The sequence below is a fragment of the Melopsittacus undulatus genome, chromosome 6 (assembly GCF_012275295.1).
Source record: "Melopsittacus undulatus isolate bMelUnd1 chromosome 6, bMelUnd1.mat.Z, whole genome shotgun sequence".
NCBI classification, from domain to species: Eukaryota; Metazoa; Chordata; class Aves; order Psittaciformes; family Psittaculidae; genus Melopsittacus; species Melopsittacus undulatus.
In genome coordinates, this window is record NC_047532.1 from 71,953,866 (window position 1) to 71,976,829 (window position 22,964).

At 36.5% G+C, this 22,964-nt stretch overlaps 1 protein-coding gene across 1 annotated transcript in view; it reads right to left on the minus strand.

Annotated features, from left to right (window-relative positions):
• Positions 1-312: 312 nt before the first annotated feature.
• BTBD8 (BTB domain containing 8) overlaps positions 313-22,964 on the minus strand; it is a 34,982-nt gene continuing 12,330 nt past the window's right edge. The window contains exons 5-18 of the mRNA XM_005153920.4: positions 22,272-22,361; positions 19,472-19,552; positions 18,400-18,496; positions 17,682-17,770; positions 17,368-17,470; positions 13,509-13,691; positions 12,590-12,727; positions 11,417-11,546; positions 8,798-8,859; positions 7,104-7,737; positions 6,678-6,765; positions 5,983-6,122; positions 2,546-4,870; positions 313-1,212 (exon numbers count right to left, since the gene is read on the minus strand). Coding sequence (XP_005153977.4) covers positions 743-1,212; positions 2,546-4,870; positions 5,983-6,122; positions 6,678-6,765; positions 7,104-7,737; positions 8,798-8,859; positions 11,417-11,546; positions 12,590-12,727; positions 13,509-13,691; positions 17,368-17,470; positions 17,682-17,770; positions 18,400-18,496; positions 19,472-19,552; positions 22,272-22,361 — 4,630 coding nt within the window. The 3' untranslated portion in view covers positions 313-742. The remainder of the gene's footprint in view (positions 1,213-2,545; positions 4,871-5,982; positions 6,123-6,677; positions 6,766-7,103; positions 7,738-8,797; positions 8,860-11,416; positions 11,547-12,589; positions 12,728-13,508; positions 13,692-17,367; positions 17,471-17,681; positions 17,771-18,399; positions 18,497-19,471; positions 19,553-22,271; positions 22,362-22,964) is intronic.

A 22,964-nucleotide genomic window follows, 5' to 3' on the forward strand; every position in this document is an offset into this window, starting at 1 on the left:
ACTCCTCTGAATACATGCACTATGCCATTACAAATATTTACTTTAATATGTGCATTTTTAAGACAGAAGCAGTGCTGTTCCTGTAGCACAGACCCTCTGAAGTCTTGTATTTAAAGGAAAGACAATTCTAAAAATTTATTGGAAATTCCTAAACAAAGCAAACCCAAAATACAAAAAAGTCAAATCTGGAAGAAACGGATGAAACAAGCTGCTCATAGTAATATGGCCCAAGGCAGATTGATACTGAAATGTTTTCTTTGAATGTAAGTATGTATTTCCATTATTTAAAGCAGCATTGGCACACATCACCTCTCAACACAACCATTCTGAAGCTTTATTATTGTAAAATAAAGTCACCGTATAGAGAGAAGAGGGAAAAAAAGAAGGAGAATAGCTCTACTAATTGTGCAGTCATCTTGAAATTCTTGGTCAATGAGAAGATATCAGAAAAGAAGAAAAAAGTGAAGGTGGAAACCAAGATTTTTCTTTTATATCATCTAATTTTTCTAACAGTTCTAGAAAATACATGCTCAAAGTTTGTTTTTAGAAAAGACATACATTTAAGTCTTTAAAAATTATTGTACTTGCAATTAAATCTAGATTATAAATAAACATATTTACCTCATAATATCAGAAAGATTGCCTCAGTATCAAGAATTGCTTGTTCTTGACTGATGCAGTATCATTATTGTATGGAAACAACTCATCAAAAATAGATTTGGGGAATGGGTTGGAGTTCACCTTAATGATGGGTTTCCAGTTCAAGAATTGTCCATTCCCCTTGAGGGGATGAGCAGTCTTCAGATGAAAAGCTTGCCACTGTAATGCTTGCTGAAGAATCATCAAGTGGAGACATTAGTTCAGTCCACCTGCTGAATGTGTCAACTTGTGATGTACCCTGAGGATTCGAACCATCTCGTGCCAGAAACAGTGTCTGATTGATGAGACATTGTGCTAGGTTAAGGTCTTCAGGAACAGAGTTTTTGAACCCGATGTTTGAGTCCTGCTCAGATAACAATTGCCTGAGAAGAGTCCAGTCCTGTTCTGCAAACTGCTGATCTTCAAAATCCACATCTAGAACTGCAGTTTCCGAATCCATCCTCTGTTCAATTGCTTCTCCAACATCCATCTCATATATTGGAGAAAGGGTTTTTGAAGGCCGATGCTCATACATGCAGGTTTTTGCCATTGTGTCATACTCATCTATGTCTCCTGAAATAATTCACAATACTGTACAATGTAAAAATTGCAGATGATCCTCCCCTCAGGGCTGTGTAGAGCAAAATTTAACTGATTCAGGAAGGACAATCCAACCAGGTTAAAAAAAGAGGAATGGAAGGTTATACAAAATCGACAAAATCTGAGGCATTTAGTTCCTATATAAAAACCAAAGTATCATTTATAAATTAAGTTAAAGCAGCGATCATCACTGGTAATTAACAATAACCTCCAGAATTAAGTTTCTGATACAGAAAATGACAACGTCAGTATACACTTAATGCACATGAAATTCCTCATTTACTACATGAATTAAATTTAGACCAGGAGGTGCATGGAAGGAATTAATAGAGAATGATTTTGGAATGGTGACTTAAGCTATGCCAGCTTAGAAGAGATTTAAAAGGAAAAATGTTTATCCACAGGCTTATTTCTACACTGCACATGCAAGGGCAGCTGCAGGCAAGAGCAAGCAAACTTAAAAGAAAAACAGTACAACTTTTAATGTCTTGTTCTGTGGTCTGGCTGAGCATAGATCATCAGCATTTCATTCCTCTTGAATACACAATAGTTGTAATCAACACTATTGTATATTTGTGATGGGATAAACAGACTGAATTACTGGTATAAGGAAGACAAAGCACAAAACTAGACAAGTATTCATCTAGCTACATGAGACAAGTTAGAACATTTCTATGTATAAGCATTAGTTCTAAGTATAATCTCTCTTTTAGGAAATAAGCTTTTACTAGTAAAATTGAGAATTTTTGACATCTCATAAGCTCTAAATGTTCAAACCTGCTCCCACTGATGTATATGGCAAATACTCAGTTATATTCAGTGGGAGAAGGATCTAAATTTGTGTTTAATATATAAATAAATAAATTACAATAATAATAATAATGCATGTAGCTGTTCAGGTAAACAGTTCAGTGCCCTTTAGTTAAGGTTATTACTGTAGTTATTGCACATCCCATTCAGACATACTATACGTCGTCAAGCAGACAAAACAAATACTGAGATTCCATCAAAAGCTGATGCTGTCAATGTTAGATTGGATCAAAAAATAACTGAAGTACAGACAACTGCATCCAATCTTTTAGCATTATATAAACTCTCTTTTCTTGTAATGAAGTTTCTCATTGACCAGCAGGGTATTGACAGATACTTCAAACAGACAAGCATTCATTACCCAAGTGAAATACTTAAAAATAGTATAGTTTCAGCCAAAATTACTTCAGTTCAGGATTCAATCCTAGACAAATTGCCAAAGCTCTCCCTATTAATTTGCTTTGAACTACTGTATGTTTCTATTTCTATACATTACCTGGAAGTAAATCAGTATTAGCGCATTCAGTAGTTGCTGGTTGACTGTCTCTCACTTGACCTTCTTGAGTCAGTAGTTGATTCTTACTGGCTTCTATGGGTTTTGCAAAGCTGTTCTTCTGCATATCAGAATTAGCTTCTCTCTGATGAAGATCCAAATGACAAGGTCTTTCTTGAGATTTTGCATCATTGTCTAAGTACTTATTGCACTGGTTAAATTCACTTGCCACCTCATTCTTCATGTTTGCTTTCTGTTTTTCTCCTGGACACAGACTAGCTGCTGAGCATACTTTCTCTGGGCAGTTTTGTTCAGTCATTGAAACACCTTGATCTTCCTTCCCTGGGATTTCAGTGCCATGAGGATGTAGGAGAGAAATTCCACTTTTATCTGATTTTTTGTCTCTCTCTTTATGCTGTTTGGAATCCAGGAATCCATCTTCAATTTCCAGTGAGTATCCTGAATAGAAAGTACTTCCATGGTGCTCTTGAGAAATGCTGTCAAATACTTCTGAAGGAGTAAGAGAATCTATGGAATGCTGACGTGAAGTATGAGAGTCCACTCTGTCATCAGTTCCCAATTCTTCACATTCATCTACAGAAAGTAAAACAGATCGTTTGAAGGTTTTAGTTTTAGGGAACTCTTGACTTGTAGCATCATTTTCTGTTGCATCTTCAAAAGCTAAATTATCAATTCCTTGGAACTGCTGAGTAGGAACATTCAGTGGAGGAAGTTTTTCTGCAACATTCTCTGCTTCAGATCTGTCATCTTCTGTTTCATCAGCAGAAGAAGAAACTTGGTCTGCTTCCTGAGTAAACTGTGTGTTACTGAAAGTAGAACTTTTGCTTTCTCTAGTATTGGTCCTTGCACTTTCTTGATGGGACCAGATTTCAGGTCTTTTTCTTGGTATTTCATCATCACTTGTTGAATTAACACGGAAGAGATCAGAACCCTCTTTTTTCATTTTCACTTCTATTCTTAGGCTGCTGTCATAAATTTTTAATTCCTCGGGTGTACTTGTGTCACTGCTGCTTCTTCCAAGAAAATCATGGCATAATGTAGTGCTGCATTTAGAAATGCCTCTTTCATTGGATCCTTCATCATCCTGAGAGCCACCTGCATCATAATCTTCTGATCTTGGCTTTATATCATCAGAGGATGTGGTTGCACTGCCAGTATCTGATTCAGGACTCTCTTTTGGATCTAGTGCACCAGTACTCCAGTGGTCCACGAAGGGAATTTCTGCATTTTCATGGTTTTCTGGCATTTCTGTAGGATCTACAGGCTCTGTGTAACTAGGTGAATATTTTTCTGTTATTTGTTCTGTGGAACATTCTGAAACATCATCTAAATCTGCTGAAGCTGATTTGTATTCAGTCAAGGCTGATGTGTCACACAGCTCATCACCTGTAAGAAGTTCCTCCATATGAATCTGAGGAGATGATGTCTCATCCCCTCCATTGGTTATGGTTCTGGAAAAGCTTTGTAAAGCATTTTCATTATAGTTAACACCTGTTTCAGAGTTTAATGGATCACTTTGTTCAGTACAGACTTCTGCTGCTTTTGAATATTTCACCAGTTCTGAAGCAGTGGCCTTTTGATTCCTTTCCTTGGAAAAATCTGAGTATCCATCACTGGAAGACTGTGTGTGACAGGGAACTTCAACTGTCTTATCTTTCTGTGTATACTCCATCTGTTTAATTCCAGTCTGATCTCCACAGATTTGACTTGCTTCCTTTCCATTTTGCAGTGAAACATGCAGTTGAGATGTAGCTTCTTCTGTAACTAGAGATGATTTGGATTGTATTTTATTTTCCACATTTTCAGAAGGATCTGGCAATTTTTGTTTAATGGAATGACAGGGTGCCAGCAGTTTATCTTCACTGCTACTCTGCATCCCAGGTTTTAAAGCTTCACTTTGCTTTGCAGAACAGCATTCATTATTGTCATCAGGCACATTTTTTTCAAGTTTCTGTCCTGAACTTCTGTGCTCAGAGGTGTGCATGTTCTTCTGGACAACAGGAGACTCACTCCTGGGATGTTTTTGGGCAGAGGATTGAGATTTTAATACTAACTGCCCAGCTGTTTTCGTTTTTGTTTCTTTACTATTTGTAATCTCGGCGTGCTTTGATGAAACCACAGTTCTAGGGGTTACTTTTGCAGTGGCTTTTGCTACAGGTGTTTGTGACTGCTTAACACTCTTCTTCTTGGCTGAAGGATGTTTTTCTGGTTGTGTTGTCTGAACCAGATGTTGTAATACAGTTTTTTCTTCATTATGTTTTGGGGACATTCCTGATTTCAGTGAATTGGGTGATTCCCCCTGAGGTTCTATCAAAGAGTGAAAAAAAAGAGACTATAAAGATTGTATATGCCAGTAAAACTATATTCACCAAATTTATATTGGTGTTTAAGCTGAGAGGCAAGATATACATCTTTTTACGCAACTAAAGGATTTAAGATTTGCTAAAGAATTAAGAATTGAGATCTTAAATAGTAGACAAAAATATAATCTTCCGTTTACATGCCATCTTTAAAACCAAAGCCCTTCATAGGTGATACATAAAGGAATTACTTCAGCCTCTAACTGAAGTAGTCATCACTGGAGCAGAAAGCAGCAGCTAACAGTGCACAGAAGCACTGCACAGCAGCTTAGCGCAGGAAGTGGGAAGTACTGTGTTCAATTTACATTGTACAGGAAATGAAAGCAGGCAGAAAATAATTATGTTAGTTATAATGTGATTAGAATACCAGAATTGATGTCACTGCTCAGGCAGAAAATACTGCAATATCTTTAAAGACCACAAATTGACGGGAGCTGTGTTTTCCATATCATAATGCATTTAAGATAATATAACTTGAATATTCTTCCCTCCCAAGTAAGTGCCCAGTCCAAATGGAATTAAAGAGTTTCATCCTTTAATGCTTTATATCTTTGTCAAACAGGGTTTCTTCTCTGTGGTCTTCACTGGTTTTGCCCACACTTGATATAAATAGCTGTAGAAATCATGTATTTGTTGGGTAGGTCAGTATTGGTAGTGCTCCTCCTAGAGGAGATGATCAAGAAAGGAAGGCATAAGCAAAAAGGAGTCTGCAGGCCACATCTTTGATGCATACTAGAAATGCTTGACCTACAGAATTGCTATTGAACTCGGGCATGGTTCCAAGTGCTGAAGTGGACGGGATCAGCAAATAAAAGACTGCAAAGCAGATTAAACAAGCAGAAGAAAACACCAGTTGGCAGTGAAGACCATCTTTTAAATATTTTGAAGTTGACACACATTCATTTGCATTTTACAATTTAGGATTCGCCCAAAGTGAAATATGGAAAATACTCAGAATTGTTCAGAAGATTTTGCCAAAAGCTTGTGCTGAGGGAAAGACAGAGAGACAAAGTGTTGCATGATAATGGCAGACCATTTCATTGCTGTATGAAACTTTACCTTGGTTCTTGGGAGAATTGGTAGGTGTGTTTTGAGCCTTTTGCTGTGCTGCAGAATTGCTACTCACATTCACTTTTTTCTTGAGAACACCTTGTACATTCTGTTCATTACAACCCTTTCCAGTTGATTTTTTGGTCAGACTGCAAAAAAAATTATTATAGCCATTATTTCCAAGCTTTTCTAGCAATGTTTACATTGTACTTAACCAATATATATGTGTACATATTAAAACACATATAGACATTGAAAATGCAACCTAAAGGCATACTTCTTGAAAACAAAACCTGTATGCATGGATATACCTTTAAATATATAAATACACAACTGACACATTTCAGAGTGCTTTAGCTGTTTTCCTGTCCAGTTTAATCTAAGCTATCCCAGAAATAGTAAGTTTACAACACCTTGTATGGTCATTTACTGTTCCAGTATGCAGAATTCTGAATGACCTATAACAATTTTAATATGATCAGTATGAAACAATCCCAACACAAAAGCCAAGCCAATTTTACCTTTACAGCAATGTTTCCAATAGCTAACTCAAATGGTTTTGAAAATAACATATGATAAACCACCATTCTCCGATAAAAAAAGAACATGTTCACTTAACAGTAACTTTACTAGTTCACCTGAAACTTCTTTGCACAAACATACACACACACATATGTAAAGCAGCGCATTGATTTGTAACATACCTGCTTGTGGTGATATTAGCCTCAGGCTCAGTCTTTTTGGTTTTGTTGGTGGCTCCATTTGGTGTTTTCACAGATGACTTTGTTTTCACTATTGTAAAGTAAATTCACAATTAATGATAGGGGGAAATGTATTGCATGTGAGTACTCAAAAAAATCCAATATATTATGATCAGCTATTGAAAACAGCATGGATGCTGAACTTGCAGAACTTCTACCATTTTATATGGCTATAATTTCATCATAGAGTCAGTTAATAGAGAAGAAATTTAATATTCTTAAGTTAATATTAATTTAGATGAAAAGGGTGACACTTACCAATCTATAGTAGGGTTTTTTAAAGCTTCTCAGGCTGGTTTTCAGTTTATGACCAGTCTGGGAGAAGTCAGAAGTGGACTTCTAAAACCCAAAAAGTAAATAAAAAATTACCTGTCTGTTTTTTCCCTTCCTCTACCAATTTCTCCTCTTTGGGTTCCTCAGTTTGTTCACTCCCAGTGTGGTTATCTGTTGAGTTTGGGGACTTGCTGGAATTTCCTGCCCCAGTCACAGAGGAGGGAGATTCCTTCCCTGTGGGTTTTTTCAATGGCTTTGTTTTAATCTGCATGCTTGAAGTTACTGACAGCACTTTAGGTCTGGCACCTGCAGTTTTTCCTTCATGGTTCTTTAGTCCTTTGCCACTTCCTGAATTTTTTTGGCCACTTGCAGATGATGTCTTTTCTATCTCTTGCTTGGTAAGCATGCTTTCAGCCTTTACATTTCCATTATTTTCTGGTTTTGTCTTTATGATGGCTCTAGCCTTTGGTGAAGCAGCTTTTTCTCCAGGTTTTGAATCCTTAGTAATCTTGGAAACTAGTTTTTTGCCATCTTTCCCCTTTACATCCTCATGCTTTGAAGCCTTATTAACAGTGTTTCTGTTGGTGGTAGATGTATGTCCAGATGCTCCTAATCCATCAGATTTCATTTTATCCTGATTAGTGGAAGAATCTCCCCAGCAATCTTTCTTGCTGTGCTCTGTCCAGGAAGTATTCTTTATACCAACAGATTCAGTAATAGATTTGTTTAGCTAGGAAAAAAAGAGTCAGGAAAACAAAACAAAACAGAAGACATTTATAACAAATTATCTTTCATTTTGAAACACAGCTATTTTTTAAGTAGTACACAAATCAAAAGCAATAAAAGTCAGCATAAAAATGACTTAAAAGTACTTTTTTAGCTCAGTTTGCTGGCTTGCAAAGATATAAAAGTACCAGAAATAAAAAGAGTGAATGGTAAATCACATGTGAAATATTGCTGTGTATAGAGGATATAGAAATATCTTAAGTAGAGTTCTGCCTTTACTTTGGACAAATTACTCTGTAATGTTTTTATTAGTAGCATCTGCTGAAGCAGGAAAACTTATGTTGAGTTAGATGTGCATATTTTCAAAGAGGAGTAAAGGCTATGAATTCTTACAAACATAAACCCAAAAATACATATATCTGATTTATAATACATGTCATGTTTTTAACCATTACCAATAGTATATCTAACCAGATAAGTGACAGTATTCATTCTCTCGGGTGAAGAAATACACCGAAACATAGAGAATTAAGTGCATGAAATAGAATCTTTATGATACCAATGCCATTGCAATGTATCCAGACTGTCAAATCATATGAAATCCGTACCGGTTTTCTACTAAATAGTACTGTGGCTTTGAGCATGAGTCTCGGTAGATGAGTTGTTAAGAGCAGTAGAAAGTGTTTTTTCAGGGCAGGGAGTGAATCAGACTCAGTGACTTGTGATGGTAGCAGAGATTCATTAGCTCAGTAGCTCTGGGAAACAGATCAGTTTCATTATGTAGCAGCAGGGGAATGTGAGGTTCTGAACACAAATTCCTGCCTTTTATTTGAGCTTATCTGCTTGACAATGTAGCAGAATATAAGCTGAGTCCTAAAATGTTTTCACAGTATTGGACATAGCTGATTCTGCAGAAGTAACAGCTAACCAAAAACCCAGGAATTTTTCAAAAGCAAGTTCCATTAAAAGATACAACAAACTAATACGTAATTTACAACACATGATGAAAATAGTTTTGTTTGCATGTTCCTGAATAATTTTAATGTTTGGATGTAAATGTTTACCTGAGAACTAGTGAATACAGGTTTTTTGCCAAGTCTTCGGTCATCACCCTTGTCAAATGCAGCTGTAAAAGGAACAAGCAGTTTCTTTACTATTCAGCAGGAAAGAAAGGAGACAAAAAACAATCCAGGCTACTCAACTAACATCATCTGAAGTCAGAAAGCAGTTCTTTGGGTCCTGTAACTATTCTAGGAAGGCTAATTTTGGTGACATGGCAAAGTTTATGTGGAAATACATGAGTTTATGTTCAGAATAGAAAAATGTGGTATCTGTAAGGAAGTCATGTGGCCATAAGGAAGTTATTTAACTGTTCAGTTTCCCCATTTACAGAACAAGACACACTTTTGTTTATCCAAGCTTAGCTCATTTGAAGCAGTGTACTGAGAGCTTTGGAAGTATACACCATTTAGAAAAGAGATTTTTAAATCACAGAATCACAGTGTTCTTCCTTGGGTTCCAAGGGTTGGAAGAGAGCTCGAAAGATCATCTAGTCCAACCCCCCTGCAAGAGCAGGGTAACCTAGAGTACATCACACAGGAACTTGTGCAGATGGGCCTTGAATATGCAGAGTACTCATAACTTTAAGGTGACATACTGTACCTTATAGAATATTTCTTTATAAAGAAGAGATTAATTACATTCATATATTAGTTTTCAGAAGCATTATAGCTAAAATATCTACATACACACAGTAAAGATCACAGTGCCTCTTTAGATAGCATGCAGTGTCATGTCATGAGAGTTATCCCTGTGATTGTCATGTGGAATTTTCAGGCAGTGAATGCCTGTCTTTTGACTGCTCTGGGAGGGAAGCATTTTTCAATAAAGCATTTAAATCAATCGTGCTTGTAGGATACAAAAGGGATATTTATAGACACTGTACAGAGCCAGCAGCAGTAAGGTTTCATTTTTGTTTGCATTAATAGTTCAGCTGAAAAAAGACATTTAAAAATGTAAACGTTCGATGCCTCATGTTTTTACATGGTTACATTTTATGTATAACAAAAAGCTGCTGAATTCTTATTGAAGATATTAAAACCAATTTTTCTACAGATCTGTAAAAATATCACACAAAAGGTATTGTGAAAATAGCACCCCAGGGATCTAATCCTTTTTCTAGCAATGACTCTGCACATTAATACATATCAATATATTAAGTCAAAATCCATATAAACTTTATGCCTAAGAAAACGCATGAAATGAAAAATATCATCTGTCTTCTTTTGGCATTTTTCTTTCCCTGTTACAGCCCTCTAATTCTATGTAGGTTAAATCCCCAGAAGTTAAACCACCACTAGAAATCTTTAAGATGAAAGTTGATTAAAGTTATATTACACATGCCTAATCTGAAGATTAAAGTGTGTCTATTAGTGTGGTGTGATCGCTTTGCCTGTAATTAAACCCAGATAGTTTACGCAAACATTTCAGCCTGTTTACACATAAAATATGTGGTAGCTCTGAGTTATAATGTAATCTAAAAGAAAACAAAACAATATCTGGCAAGATGGAGTTTGGAAAACTAAGGCACACCTTTTTTTGTATTGAAAGCAATAGTGCAAAGCAGCCTAAACATTATCTTCAGTATGGACAAAATCATCCTAAAAATAAAACACCCCAAAGGCAGCTCCTCAGCTTCTGGAGGGTTTTATAATCCAGAAAGAAATTGTAAACCTGTTTCATTCAGTAGCAATGAATGTTATTTGACTATATGCCTAAATCATTCTTAGAGAGACACTCACTGCATCCTTCCCTCAGTATGTAATTTCAGAATGCGGTTTTTATCTACTTATAGGTGTAAACAATTTCATAACTATCAAATCCTAAGCTATTAATATCCTTTTAACAAAAAGGACACCAAAATGTTTCTTTCTCCTTTGAATCAAAAGTGATTTCTTTTCCAATACTATGCTGTCAAAGCTAATACTCCACCATAACCTGAACTCCATCATCAGTTCCACATCCCCAGCATACTTGTGTATTTCAAAACAAAGAAACCTTCAGAACAAAACCTCCTTTTTGTTGGAAATGCTGCCTGTTAAAATCTTGAGAGAACACTATGCAGCTCCTTAGGGGCTCTCTGCAGTAGCATACACAATATCACAATACCAATCAACTGTGAAGTCAAGCTGTCTGCATTTACTGACGGTGCACGAGAGAAGCATTATGCAAGAGACAGCAATGTTTATACCTTATGCAGAAATCAAGAAAGGATAGAAACGGAATTTATAGAATCAGTAATCTGCTTTGTGCAAATTTCAGTCATCCCCAGTGCTTATCTCCTTAAAAATGAGACAGATAAGGTTTTTAATCCTATTGCAGTATTTTCAATAGTTCAGAGCAGCTGTAAATAGGAACAGAATCAATCTACGTGGGTTTGGTTCCTATTATGTACACTCCTAAAAAGAAAAGCAGGAGAGACTTTTCACAGAAGATGACTTACTGATTTCCATGTTTGAAACTAGCTAACCATGCTGTCATACTTCTATTCTAAAATGTGCCTTCAAAAACCTACAGCATCACAATTTTTGCTTTAATTTCTATCTGGCATTAGAACACTGCCTACATTTTATCTACTAAACAAATAACTAAAAAATTATAATGCCATTTGAAGGCAGCCATACCTGCTTGTATTTTCTGTTGGTGGTCTGGCCTCATCAGCTTCCAGCTTTCCGTGTGACGAACAGCATAAAAAGACTGAACCAGGAAGACCCAGAGCTTATCACGCAGCGCCTGGATCTTGCACGTAAAACCCTGTGTTCAAGTAACAAATCAGCAGCTGGCGAGGGGCAGATTGTCATAGCAACCAGTCATTATTCCTTTCAGAATCTACTTACTCCCTAAGCTAGATCAATGATGTCATCACTTATATTTTATAATGGTCTGGGAGATAGAGATGCTGGTTTTGAAGGATTAGTGCTCACCACAGTGATTTTTACAACACTTGAAAACCAAGGCATACTACAGCACTACAGAACACCACATTGCTCTTTTTTTCCCCTTCCCCTTTTCCCATTTCTTTTAATTCTAAATGAACCCCATAATAGCTCTTTACTGTCAGCTGTGTCACAACAAGGTCACATCCTCTAGGGAAAAATAATGTATCTGATTAAATTTTCATTGCTTTTACCAAGATGATCTACAATAGCACCAGATTGTAGTAATTCATTTTGCATTTATTTTTCAGTCTCTGTCATACTATTTATGAATTGTCCTCAGCATTACAGACAACCACAGCTTAAATAGCATTATTTAGATTGTGTGGATGTACATGGTATGTTATACACATGGAGACTGACACCTCCCCCAGTCCAAAAACACACTAGATTAAGAGGCAGCCCTTGCTTCAGAGGATGGCCTTATTAAACAAAAGCAAATGTAGCTGTAACTTTTACACTAGGGGAGCAAAGATACATAGAGAAAATAATAAATTCTTGTCCCCTCTAAGTTTAATTTAATGCAACATCTTGATAAATTCTCATCACAAATTTAAAGTGACAACAAAAATCAACAGAGCAGTGGTGCCAGTAAGACTTACATTCTCAGTAATACACAGTAATGTTTTTATTGCCACAGATAGAGTTTCTCTAAAGGAAAAGTGTTAATTTCCACTACACAAATGCCAACATTTGCTGTGCTTCCATTAAGACCTTGGATTTATGCAAATGCTTTTCTGTGTGACCCCAATTGCAGGGCTGAGCCATCCCAGCTCAAAGCACATCATCTGTTTTGAACCACTACATGAAACAATACCAAACTATTTTCTCAGTACAAACACAGCACATTGAAAAACCTACCATCTCCTTCACGTTTGTGGAGTCCAACAACATATCCACAGCTACAAGGAGAAAGCAGCTGTTTTCATTATTAATACTTTTTTCAGTTGCATTAAAAATCAGTTCTAGAAGGTCAGGTTTGCTGCTCATTGCCTGTGCCTGGGGAAACAACAAAAGACAGCCGTTTAAAACAAAAGAGTGTACTTCGTATGCAAAAGCATGACTGAGCAGAGGCTCTGCTCTCACGCTGTGCAGGAGGTATTCCAAACCAGAGCATCTTCCTTTGTATCCACCGGTAACCCCACCCCTCTCCGGGCCTCTAGCAAATCATCCTGAGGCCTCTTGTTAACCCAAATTTTAGGAACACTAATGGATTTACAGCCAATTGCAACTCTAGATTCAAAGACAAAATGTTTTAACGTCTCCCTGTTTATTTATTTTAATTCTCTACATACTAAGTAAATCTTTAATGGGAGAAATTAATGAGCTACATGACTGGGTATGTTCTCACCAGGACCTGAAGCATTGCCATATTCCAGTACAAGTTTGAGTAGACTGGTAATATAACCATCCCTGTAATAAGTACATGCTGTTGTTCTAAGGGTCCAAAAGCTTTTCTTGAAGCTTATGTATGTAACTTATCTCTCTCCAACACACGAAGTGTCCCACTACATTAAGTGGAACTTAATTGAGGCACATACCCTGAGTGCAGTATCAACCCTGCATATCAAAGTACTAGTGTGCTTTAAAACAACACTGAAAAAAACCCACCCCATAAAAAAATCCCATAGCACTGCCTATTTTTTATCTTAAATTTCCATAGAATTGTACTTTAAAGTTAGAGTTGAAACTATTTTCCTTATTCATCAGCCTGAAATGCACAAAGTGTGATACAGTTCCATTCATTTGGAAGCATATTATAGCTTTAGGGCACTTTTACCTGAAGCAGAATAGAGAAGCCTTCACTTTGTACTACGTGTAGGAAGTTGGCCACAATAAATGTTACACATTCCTCCTGTAGCCTAGATGCCAAGGCTACAGCTGGCTCCGTCCACTTCACTTGGGGAAGGCTATTGATCAGGCGGTCACTCTCCATCAAAAGGAAAACAGCATTCTTGTGGCTCTTCAAATAAACCAGAAGTTAGCCTGTTGCCAAGTAATCACCTAAAGAATTGCTGCTTATAAAATAGCCTCTGTTTAGTTACTGAACACACAGGATCTAATCCTGTATTAATTTTCCTTCTTGAAATAAATCTGAATTTTGATAATTCTGACCATTTTATACCTACGTTTGAAACTAAAGCAGAAAAATAAAAATCTACTGCTGCTGTTTTGCCCACTGAAATTTTAGGCAGTGAAGTTCCCTGTAGCTTTTACTACTTTTTGTAGTACTTTTTGTACTTTTTTTATCTGTGTATCATTACATACTGCAGTCATGAGCAAAATAAAGCAAATACTAACTGCAGAAACTAAATTTCAAAAATCTTTATAGATCACTGAAAAATGTAATAAATTCTTTAATGAGACAGGTAAGTGAAAGTTTTAGGGGTGTGTGGATGGTCTAGCACTTCGGATGCATAAATACCCAAGCATTTTCATAGTTACCTTTTGCTATATTTCAAGGAGTCAGGCATCAAATATTTGTCTTCTCCCTGAACTTACTCTCTGTTGGCTAACACTTCTCTAATAAATGTAACTTGTATTTACATTTAAAACAAACAAACAAACAAACACATTTGCTAATATTTATTTCCCTGGTCTGTGCCTTTGGTTCTTTCATTTACTGCATCAGCACAGCACCTGAAGGCAGCTTCTACTGGCTAACACACCACTTGAAGAGAATTCGAAATGTTTTGTTATCCACGTTAGAATTAGAGCTATTACAATGGCTGTACTCAATGTGACCTAGCAGGTCACTGATAAATGATGCAGTAAGATCAGCAACACTGGAGAAAGCAATAGTTCAGGTAAATATTTGACACAGAGACACCTGCTGTAAGTTCAGATTCTAATCCTCATTGTCTCATGCAAAGTAGAAAGCAGGGAGGATTTTCTTTATGTATATTAGCATTAAAACATAAAATCTGGCCAACCACTGTTCAACTGTATTTTATTGTTTTACTTATTTGTGGGCAAATCCAGTTTGCTTGTATGCATATAAGGTGGATTAAGTATACGCTTATGGTTTAATCTTTTTCCCACTGGGCTCAATGACAAGCTTTTTAAATGGTCCAGAATTCAGCCCCTGCTCACAAGGCAATAAGCATTTACTCCCATTAGTTGCTTCTGGTAAAATATGAAATGCCTTCATTGACTTCTAATTAAATCAGCATGTTGTAGGAGTGGCTCTAACTGAATTTTAATTCTCTTGTTGTATTTTCCCCAGCCATTCTAAGGCAGAGTCCACATTACTTAGCTAAAAAACATAAAAGATACTTTTCTTGCATGTAGTTGAGACACCAGGGGTAAGAATCTGAACAGTGTTTTAAACTGCACTCCCATTTTGATGTTTCTGTGTTCATCACTGGGGTTTCCCAGAGACTTTCTGATCAGCAGTCTCCTTTCCTTTGCACCTTTTCTTTCTCTAGAGGGCTGCCCCACATTAACAGGGTTTTACTTTTCCAAGACTGGTAAATGAAGGAATAATGTAGAGTCATACTGTTAACTGGGCGTAACTGTTAAAAAGTTTTACAGCAGAGAACTGTAGCAGCAAAGGGGATCATAAAACATAACAGCTGTCCCTGCAAAATTCATGTTAGACCTTTTTTTCTTTCTCCCTCAAGCGTCCTTAAGCATTTTTGCAGATTGTGCGTAACTTCACTGGGAATTCCACAAGTTTTTGGACTGAATGTCTTAAGAGCCAAGTTAAATTATCACTCACCAGAACTGTTCTGTAGGCAGAAGAGGCTTATGCTTTATTTCTTAATTTTACAATTCTAAAGGCTTCGTAGGCTTCAGTCCATAAAATACCAGTGAATCTTCCAAAGACACACCAACACGAATTTTTAAATAACTAAACTAGGAACCAAAACACACTTGAGTCCAGACTGCAGAAATCTTCCAGAGAAGCTGAGCAGCACTAAGTACCACAACAGTTCTGCAAATACTGGAAGCTTTAAGACAGCTCATATATTTCGACACAAACTAAAACAACGGCATCTTCATATATTATAATAGGCACAGAGGGGAAGGAAGGCCTGATGTGGCTTAGGTTTACCTTTAAGCTGTCCTGATAATGTTGCACAAGGGTGCCTGGGGAGGAGCTTAGAACTGTGTCTACTTATACTCTTGGCTACAGTACACACTTGAGCTAGTTTAAAGATGGATATTGGTGTAACTGTGTATAGCTGTAAATTAGAATGAATTGATCTATAATCCTGAAAACATTCCTTAAAACTTCTTAAGCATTTATACAACATATGACATACAAGGCTATGTATATATTCTAGGAATAACCGTGTACACTGATCTAATGTAATAGCAGAACACCTCATCTTAAAAGCTATAGCTACTATTTTTGTTCTGTTAGAAATTACGCACTCCGGCAGAAGGACTGTTTGGGTTTTCTAACTGGATACTCTCAAACTTCTCTTGGTACAGCTGCTTAGCTTTGTAATCTCTTGTTTTCAGGCTTTCACCTGAATATGCAGTAGCACCCAGTACTTACAGCTGACCTGCAAGCCTCAGCACTTGATGGAATAAGTACTTCATCAAAATAAAAACTCAAGGGCTGAGAAAAAACAAACCACAACAAGCCTTCAGAGCCCTTTCACACTGAGGGGCACTTCTTGGCCGGACCTGTTTAAGAGCACATCTGTTGAAATTGGGGGTATGTTTGGCAGTGTGGGTAGCCATACCCAAGCTATTTAGCTTTGATAACAAGAAACATGGGGACAAGGATTTTGGCATGGAATGAGGCATCACATACTTAGATAGCTGATGAGTGCTAGAACCAGAATCATCCTATGAATGCTACCTGAGTGAGTTAAACTTTGTGTACACCAGTCCACATTACAGGCACATATACAGTCATGCTTGGCAGCAGCTGTACAGATTTACCTTTAGCTACATATTCGCCATATCTCTGTTCCAGTTCAATGCATTTACATGCTAACTACTAAACCAAATTCCTGTTATCAAGTCTAGGTCAAATCAGTTACCTTTAAATCAGCTCTGAGCATTGTTTTATACAGAAACACAATTGGAAAGCACTTTAGTCAGATTTAAATTGGAACGATATAAGTATGTGCCACAAAAAATGAATGCTGAGCTTTGAAGGGACGAGTACCATACTGTTATCAGAGAAGCAGAAGTTATGTATGCTATACGCTACACTGTTACTTTATTTTTGAAGTCAGCTTGCCTGTAAAAAAATGGTTTGTGATCACTGATAGCCAGTGATCACCTGAAGTCTGGGAAAAAAAACCTCAATTTTTTCCAAAGCACAATATAGGTAAACAGGGAAAGGCTCTCACAAATGATGTATGCCACCACCTAACATTGACAGAGCAATTTCCTGTTCCTTACTCTCTGAACATGTAATGCTGTGCTATGATGTCACAGCTGTGTTTCATAAACTTGTCTTGTATTATTATGCTGGACTTGGATGTGATTATCATTAGACTCTGTGCCATAAAGCATAACAATGATACCTGCACGTCAAAATCTGTTTTTAAATTGTTATTTTAATGGGAAATTTACATAGCATAAGTGTACTACAGATTCAAACTTCTATATTTCTTATCTTTAATAAATTACATTGCTGTATTTTTATACAAAGCACACTATATACTACTTACCAAAGAGTTAATCAACATAACAAGGCAGTTGTTCTGAAGTTCAGTAGGTAAGCTGGCAAAGCTTCTCTCTGACAAACACTTTGCAAAATGTTTTCCTACCCATCTGTTAAAAAGAGAACCTTTCTTATTTAAGGAAGGAAAAATGTTGTGTCTTCATTTGTTAGCATAAGTGATACCTCAAAAGTACTGTGAGGAAAAAGATGTTTAAAATATGAACATTTTATTTGCCAAAATAAACCCAGTCTCACAAAATACTTTGAACAGAAAGCAGACAAATGAAAAGCATAAACCGTAATTTATTGTACTTTACTTACTTCATGCAAGCAGCATATAGGTTTTCCACTCCCAGCGAGTGAGCAATAGCCATACATTCTAGTACAGGTTGGTGTTTTCCAGGAACAGGCTAGAGTTGTTAGCAAATTATCATCATTATGGTACATTCTGACTTACACTACACAACTACACAGAAGCACAAAATCTTCAGTTCAAACGGAAGTACTGTTAGCTACCATGGTATTTAAGTTTGTTTGTCTTTATGCAGAATGGAATTCATCTGCTTTCACATGTCAGTAAAGTAGCATGCAACCTAGTGAGCCCAATGCATGAAAATGCTCAAATCTAAGCAGTTGTTTTAAATTAGTTTTAATTGAACACAAGTATTTTCTAAATATATGAAATCTGACTTGCAAGTATTTCCAAATTCCTATTAAGAACAGTTGCATATATAATGGAATGTATTAAATGATACTCCATGTAACTTAGTATATTGAATTAATAATGTGGAATAATTGCTTTTCATCACTTGTGGTTTTAAAGATTCTATAAATAGGTGGATGATACCACAGGCCTTACTCCCATCATCAATCCCAGTGAATTTAGTAGATTTAAACACAAGAATAGGGCCTGTTGACTTGAGCTAACACACCTTGACCACACACTTGATAAGTATTTTGTCAATATGATGTGTAACTAATAGAATAAAAATCCTTCCTGGGCTTTACAGTTCACAAGATAGCATGAGAACTGACATACCTTTTGGAAGAAATTGCAGTAATCTCGTTTCAAAATGTAGATAGCTACTTCTTTCAGCCCATCGAGACCATACATGTCTGCAATGCTCAGCATGCGACTAAAAAGGGAGCAGTAGCAAGAGGAATCAAAATTCCTTTTGACATAGGCATTTTGCTTGCAAGACAGTTTACATGCTAATTTCTCCTCCTTGTTCAGTCAGAATTTACTGCAGAAACAGACTGATAACAAAGTGTGAAACTTGCCAAAGGATAGTCTTGGAACAGAAACAGGCATTGACCTAATCATTATCTCTCAGCCACCAGGTTTAGTGTACATAAAAGTAAGCCTCAGCCACTGGCTGAGAAACTGCTTCTCAGTTTCTCTATTTTATAGTAGCAAGTGAAAAGGGTATTTGTGCCAGCAGAGTTTTGGCATTTTGTACGTTTTTCCCGAAGATTACATAAAATGTTACTGACTGCATCATACCTGAGAATTACGTCCCTTCCAAATACTAAAAAGCAGTGAGCAAATTATTTAATATAATAATCAATACCATAATTTACTTTCTGTAGTAACTCATTACCTAAACATTGACATTTGGGCATATTATAAACAATTCCGTATTTTTATTTTAGATGGATATACCAACATTTGCCTTGGTTGCTATATATAATCTATGATGGATCTACGGCTAACTACTTAGCCTTTGCATCAGTTAAATGAGTATTTTAAAACAAATTTCAAATATTAAATGCAGAAAATTATGACACATAGTACATATTATTCTGGAAACTAAAAAGATGGTACATGCAAATTGGGAACTATTTGGTATAAAACACTCTCCTGTTTTTCACTGTCCTCATGTAACATTCCAAAAATGGGTGGCACACCTTTTCCAGTAGCTGACAAATAAGCAAGGTTCTTTCAGCAGCTTTATTTTTGGAATTTCCTCGAGTATCTATAAGTGTAATGATCATATCTGACATCTCTGTCTTACACTACATGAAGAATTTTCCTTCTGACTTTGAACTGAGAAAATACAGAACAAGCAAAAACCGCAGTTAAAAAAAAGAGAATAAAAGTTGACATATACCCAACATCAACTTTGTCTGGGAAGTCCAAAATACCTCCATATATAAAATGCAAGATGACACTCATTTCTACATGGCTTATGCTGCAAAAGAGAGGAAAAAGGCAAATAAAGACACAAAGTCCAGAATAAAACACACCACATTCCTTAGCCAAAAGCAGTTGGTCAGAAGGTTGGTACATCATCCAGTTGTTCTGTGCATGGAAATTAAATGATCTGATAAAATCAAAGGTATTTTCAACATTACTGCAATGTAAAAAGATCTAAATGGACCATATTTGGGGTGAATTTTGCTACTCAGTAGTCTTGCTGAAACTCTGTAATATTTTGAAAACAAGGCATAAGCAGACTAATGCTAATATCTAGAGTATTTACACTGATAGTATGAAGAAAGTGTTTTTTCCATCATCTCCAACCTCTTTACTAGTAATAAGTCAATTACTAAGCAACTCTTTATTTAAAAATCAGTGTATAAACATTAATTCTTGATTTTATGATGTATTTAAGCTTTTCCTACAATTAAAATATAATTAATGCTTTTATTACCATGTTAAGTAGGAACTTTGCATGTCAGAATATTTAGGAAAAGTCTGTATGCCTAGATTCAGATGAAGGAATACAGAATTCCTACACAGAGCATTGTTTTCATCCTTGCATCAGTGTCCTGGTTTGAGCAGTAGCAGTCATTTTTTTCTCCTTCTTGGTAGCTGGAGCAGTGCTGTGTTTTGACTTTCGGGCTGAGAACAGTGCTGATAGCAAGTATGTTTTGAGTTACTGCTCAAATGTTTGGTTTATCCAAGGACTTTATGAGTCTCATGCTCTGCCAGGGAAGGAGGGGAGGCCGGGAGGAAGGAGAGACAGGACACCTGACCCAGGCTAGCCAAAGAGGTATTCCATACCATAGCACGTCATGCCCAGGATGTAATGCAGAGTTACCCAGAAGGGCGATAGACTCTGGGGGATGGAGGAGGTATCGGTCGGTGCTCGGTCGGGCAGGGTGGGGTGAGTTATGGGTTGGCGGCTGGTGAGGTGTTGTATTCTCTTCACTTGTTATTTCCTTTATCATTATTATTAGTAGTAGTAGTAGCAGTAGTGATTTGTGTTATACCTTACTTATTAAATTGTTCTTATCTCAACCCGTGGGAGCTACATTCTTTGGATTCTCCTCCCCAGCTCTCCGGGAGTTGGGGGAGCGAGGGTGGGGGGAATGAGTCAACGAGCTGTGTGATTTGGGTTTAAACCACGACAATCAGGCACAGAATGTCTATTTAAGTGCTGGACACAACCTCCTGAACAATACTACTAATGTATGTACATCTTGATGTGCGATCTTCAGAACCCCAAGTGCTGTATACATTAGTATAAATGGAATAGAGTCATGCAGATTGAGGTAAGAACCTTTAAAACATTAAGACATATTTAAGCAACAGACACTAATGACTAAAAATGGAGGAACAGACAAAAACCACTCCTTCAACATGCTAAGAAGCAAAATCAGAGCACAGTTGTGTCTATATTAGTACACAATAGCTGTAAAATCTGCAAGGAGTTTCCCCACAGTCCTGACAGCTGTTATATTATGCAGAATTGTCATTATTTCAGAGGAAGCCATATGTACCTTACTGATGAGTGTTTAAACAGACAGCATGGGAAGCTGCACCAAACAGAATACTGAACTAGAAAAAGTAAAATTATGGATATGATTCTTAATAACAAATTATGAGACACTGGCATGGGAATATACTCATACAAAGATTAATTCTTCTCAGGAGAAAGCATCTACTGAAAGATAAGGATGAAATTTTCTTAGCCATGAAGAAACCAATTAGAAGGACAGAAGTGTAAATATCAGAATAATTGTTGACTATCAGCTTCTCTACCATACTATGTATAGCATAAAAGCTAAGGAATCAGTTAAAAGCATATTGTTTTATGAGGATTGGGAAGTTATAACCAAATGAACAGATAATTTCCTGAGTTTGCAGCAATATTACTACACTGACAGAAAACTAAACCAATGATAACACAAGAAAGTATTACTTGGCCAAGCAATTTTATATTAGTACTGAGCATTTCTGTCTTGCACCACTGTAAGGTACACAGTTCTTCCTGGAGAAAGGCCAGTCAGGTAAAATCCTATCTGAACAAAAAAGCTAACATGTACAAGTATCAGTATTCGTTTGCTTTTAAGGAAAATTTAATCTATTTAAATTGATTTTTTTGATACTGAAAAGAACTAACCTTGCAGTCCCCAGTTTATCTATGAAGTTCTAAGTATTCTTCCTACACTCACAGCTCCATTATTTTCAGCTCTCACACAGAAAGCCACTGTGAAAAAGGATACTAGTCAAAATTGGTTTAGTGCATGATGCTGAAATGCCATTATTATACTCTACTTAAGAAATTTGATTGCTCATTTGTCTTCACATTGTAAATACACTCTGATTGTTCAAATAGGTATGAAAAATTACTGTTGAGACATTCACAATACTTTTCATGAAACATACAATGTGAAGTGAAAGAGAAAAATTATAAAATAGACAATATAAAACAAAGGATTATTAGTTCCCTTCTGCCAATGAAAAAAGGCTTCTTCCCTCTACCACCTGACAGCATTAACAAATATTACATACGCTGTTTCATATTGAAGTCAAAACAGTACCTGGGAAATGTATCAGGTTGAAGAAAAGCATCAAGGCAGATTAATCTTCAGAGCTCTGTACACAGCACAGTTGTTACATATTTGCAGTGATCTTAAATCGCCTACCTTTGCTCCCACACAACCTGCAAAGAAAACACTTACCCTTGAAGAGTGATGCGCTCTTGGGAGCTTTCAGCCCAACTTCCACTCAGCATAGCAGCAAAGTAACTAGATCTGGCATATAAAATGGCCCTGAGAGAGAAAAAGTAAACATTATTCCACTAGATAACAAATATCTATTATGAGACTCTTTGATAACATTGACTTAAATCTTTGCCCTTTATGCATTAAGGTGTCATCTGTATACTGCATGCCTTTTCTTCAGTATGTCTGGAATTCAAAATATGCTAGAGGAAAACACAAACAGTACTCTAAATTTCTCAGTTAAAGCTTGTTTCTAGTATAACTAACATTCACACAGGGGAAATCTATCATCATAAGCATTTTCCCTCAATATGATATAAAATTGCAAATTTATTTACTTTGGTTTATTTACTGAATAACAGTAAATAACCTTGTTTACATAGCCCTGTTTTAGCCAAATGATTATATTCTGAATCTCTTAAAATTCTTTTTATACTACAAAATGTGTATTTTTTTTAGATAAAGAGAGAAGCATAGAGATACTTGATACTGGCTGGCCAGCACATCCTAGAAATCTAACAAACTTGATCCTGACATATGATACAACAACATGGCTGGTATTTCCAGAACTGTTTAAGAAAAGCTATCAATTACTTCTGCTTAGATTTACTACATTTATAAAAGGCATAACTGTTCATAAAGGGGCTAATT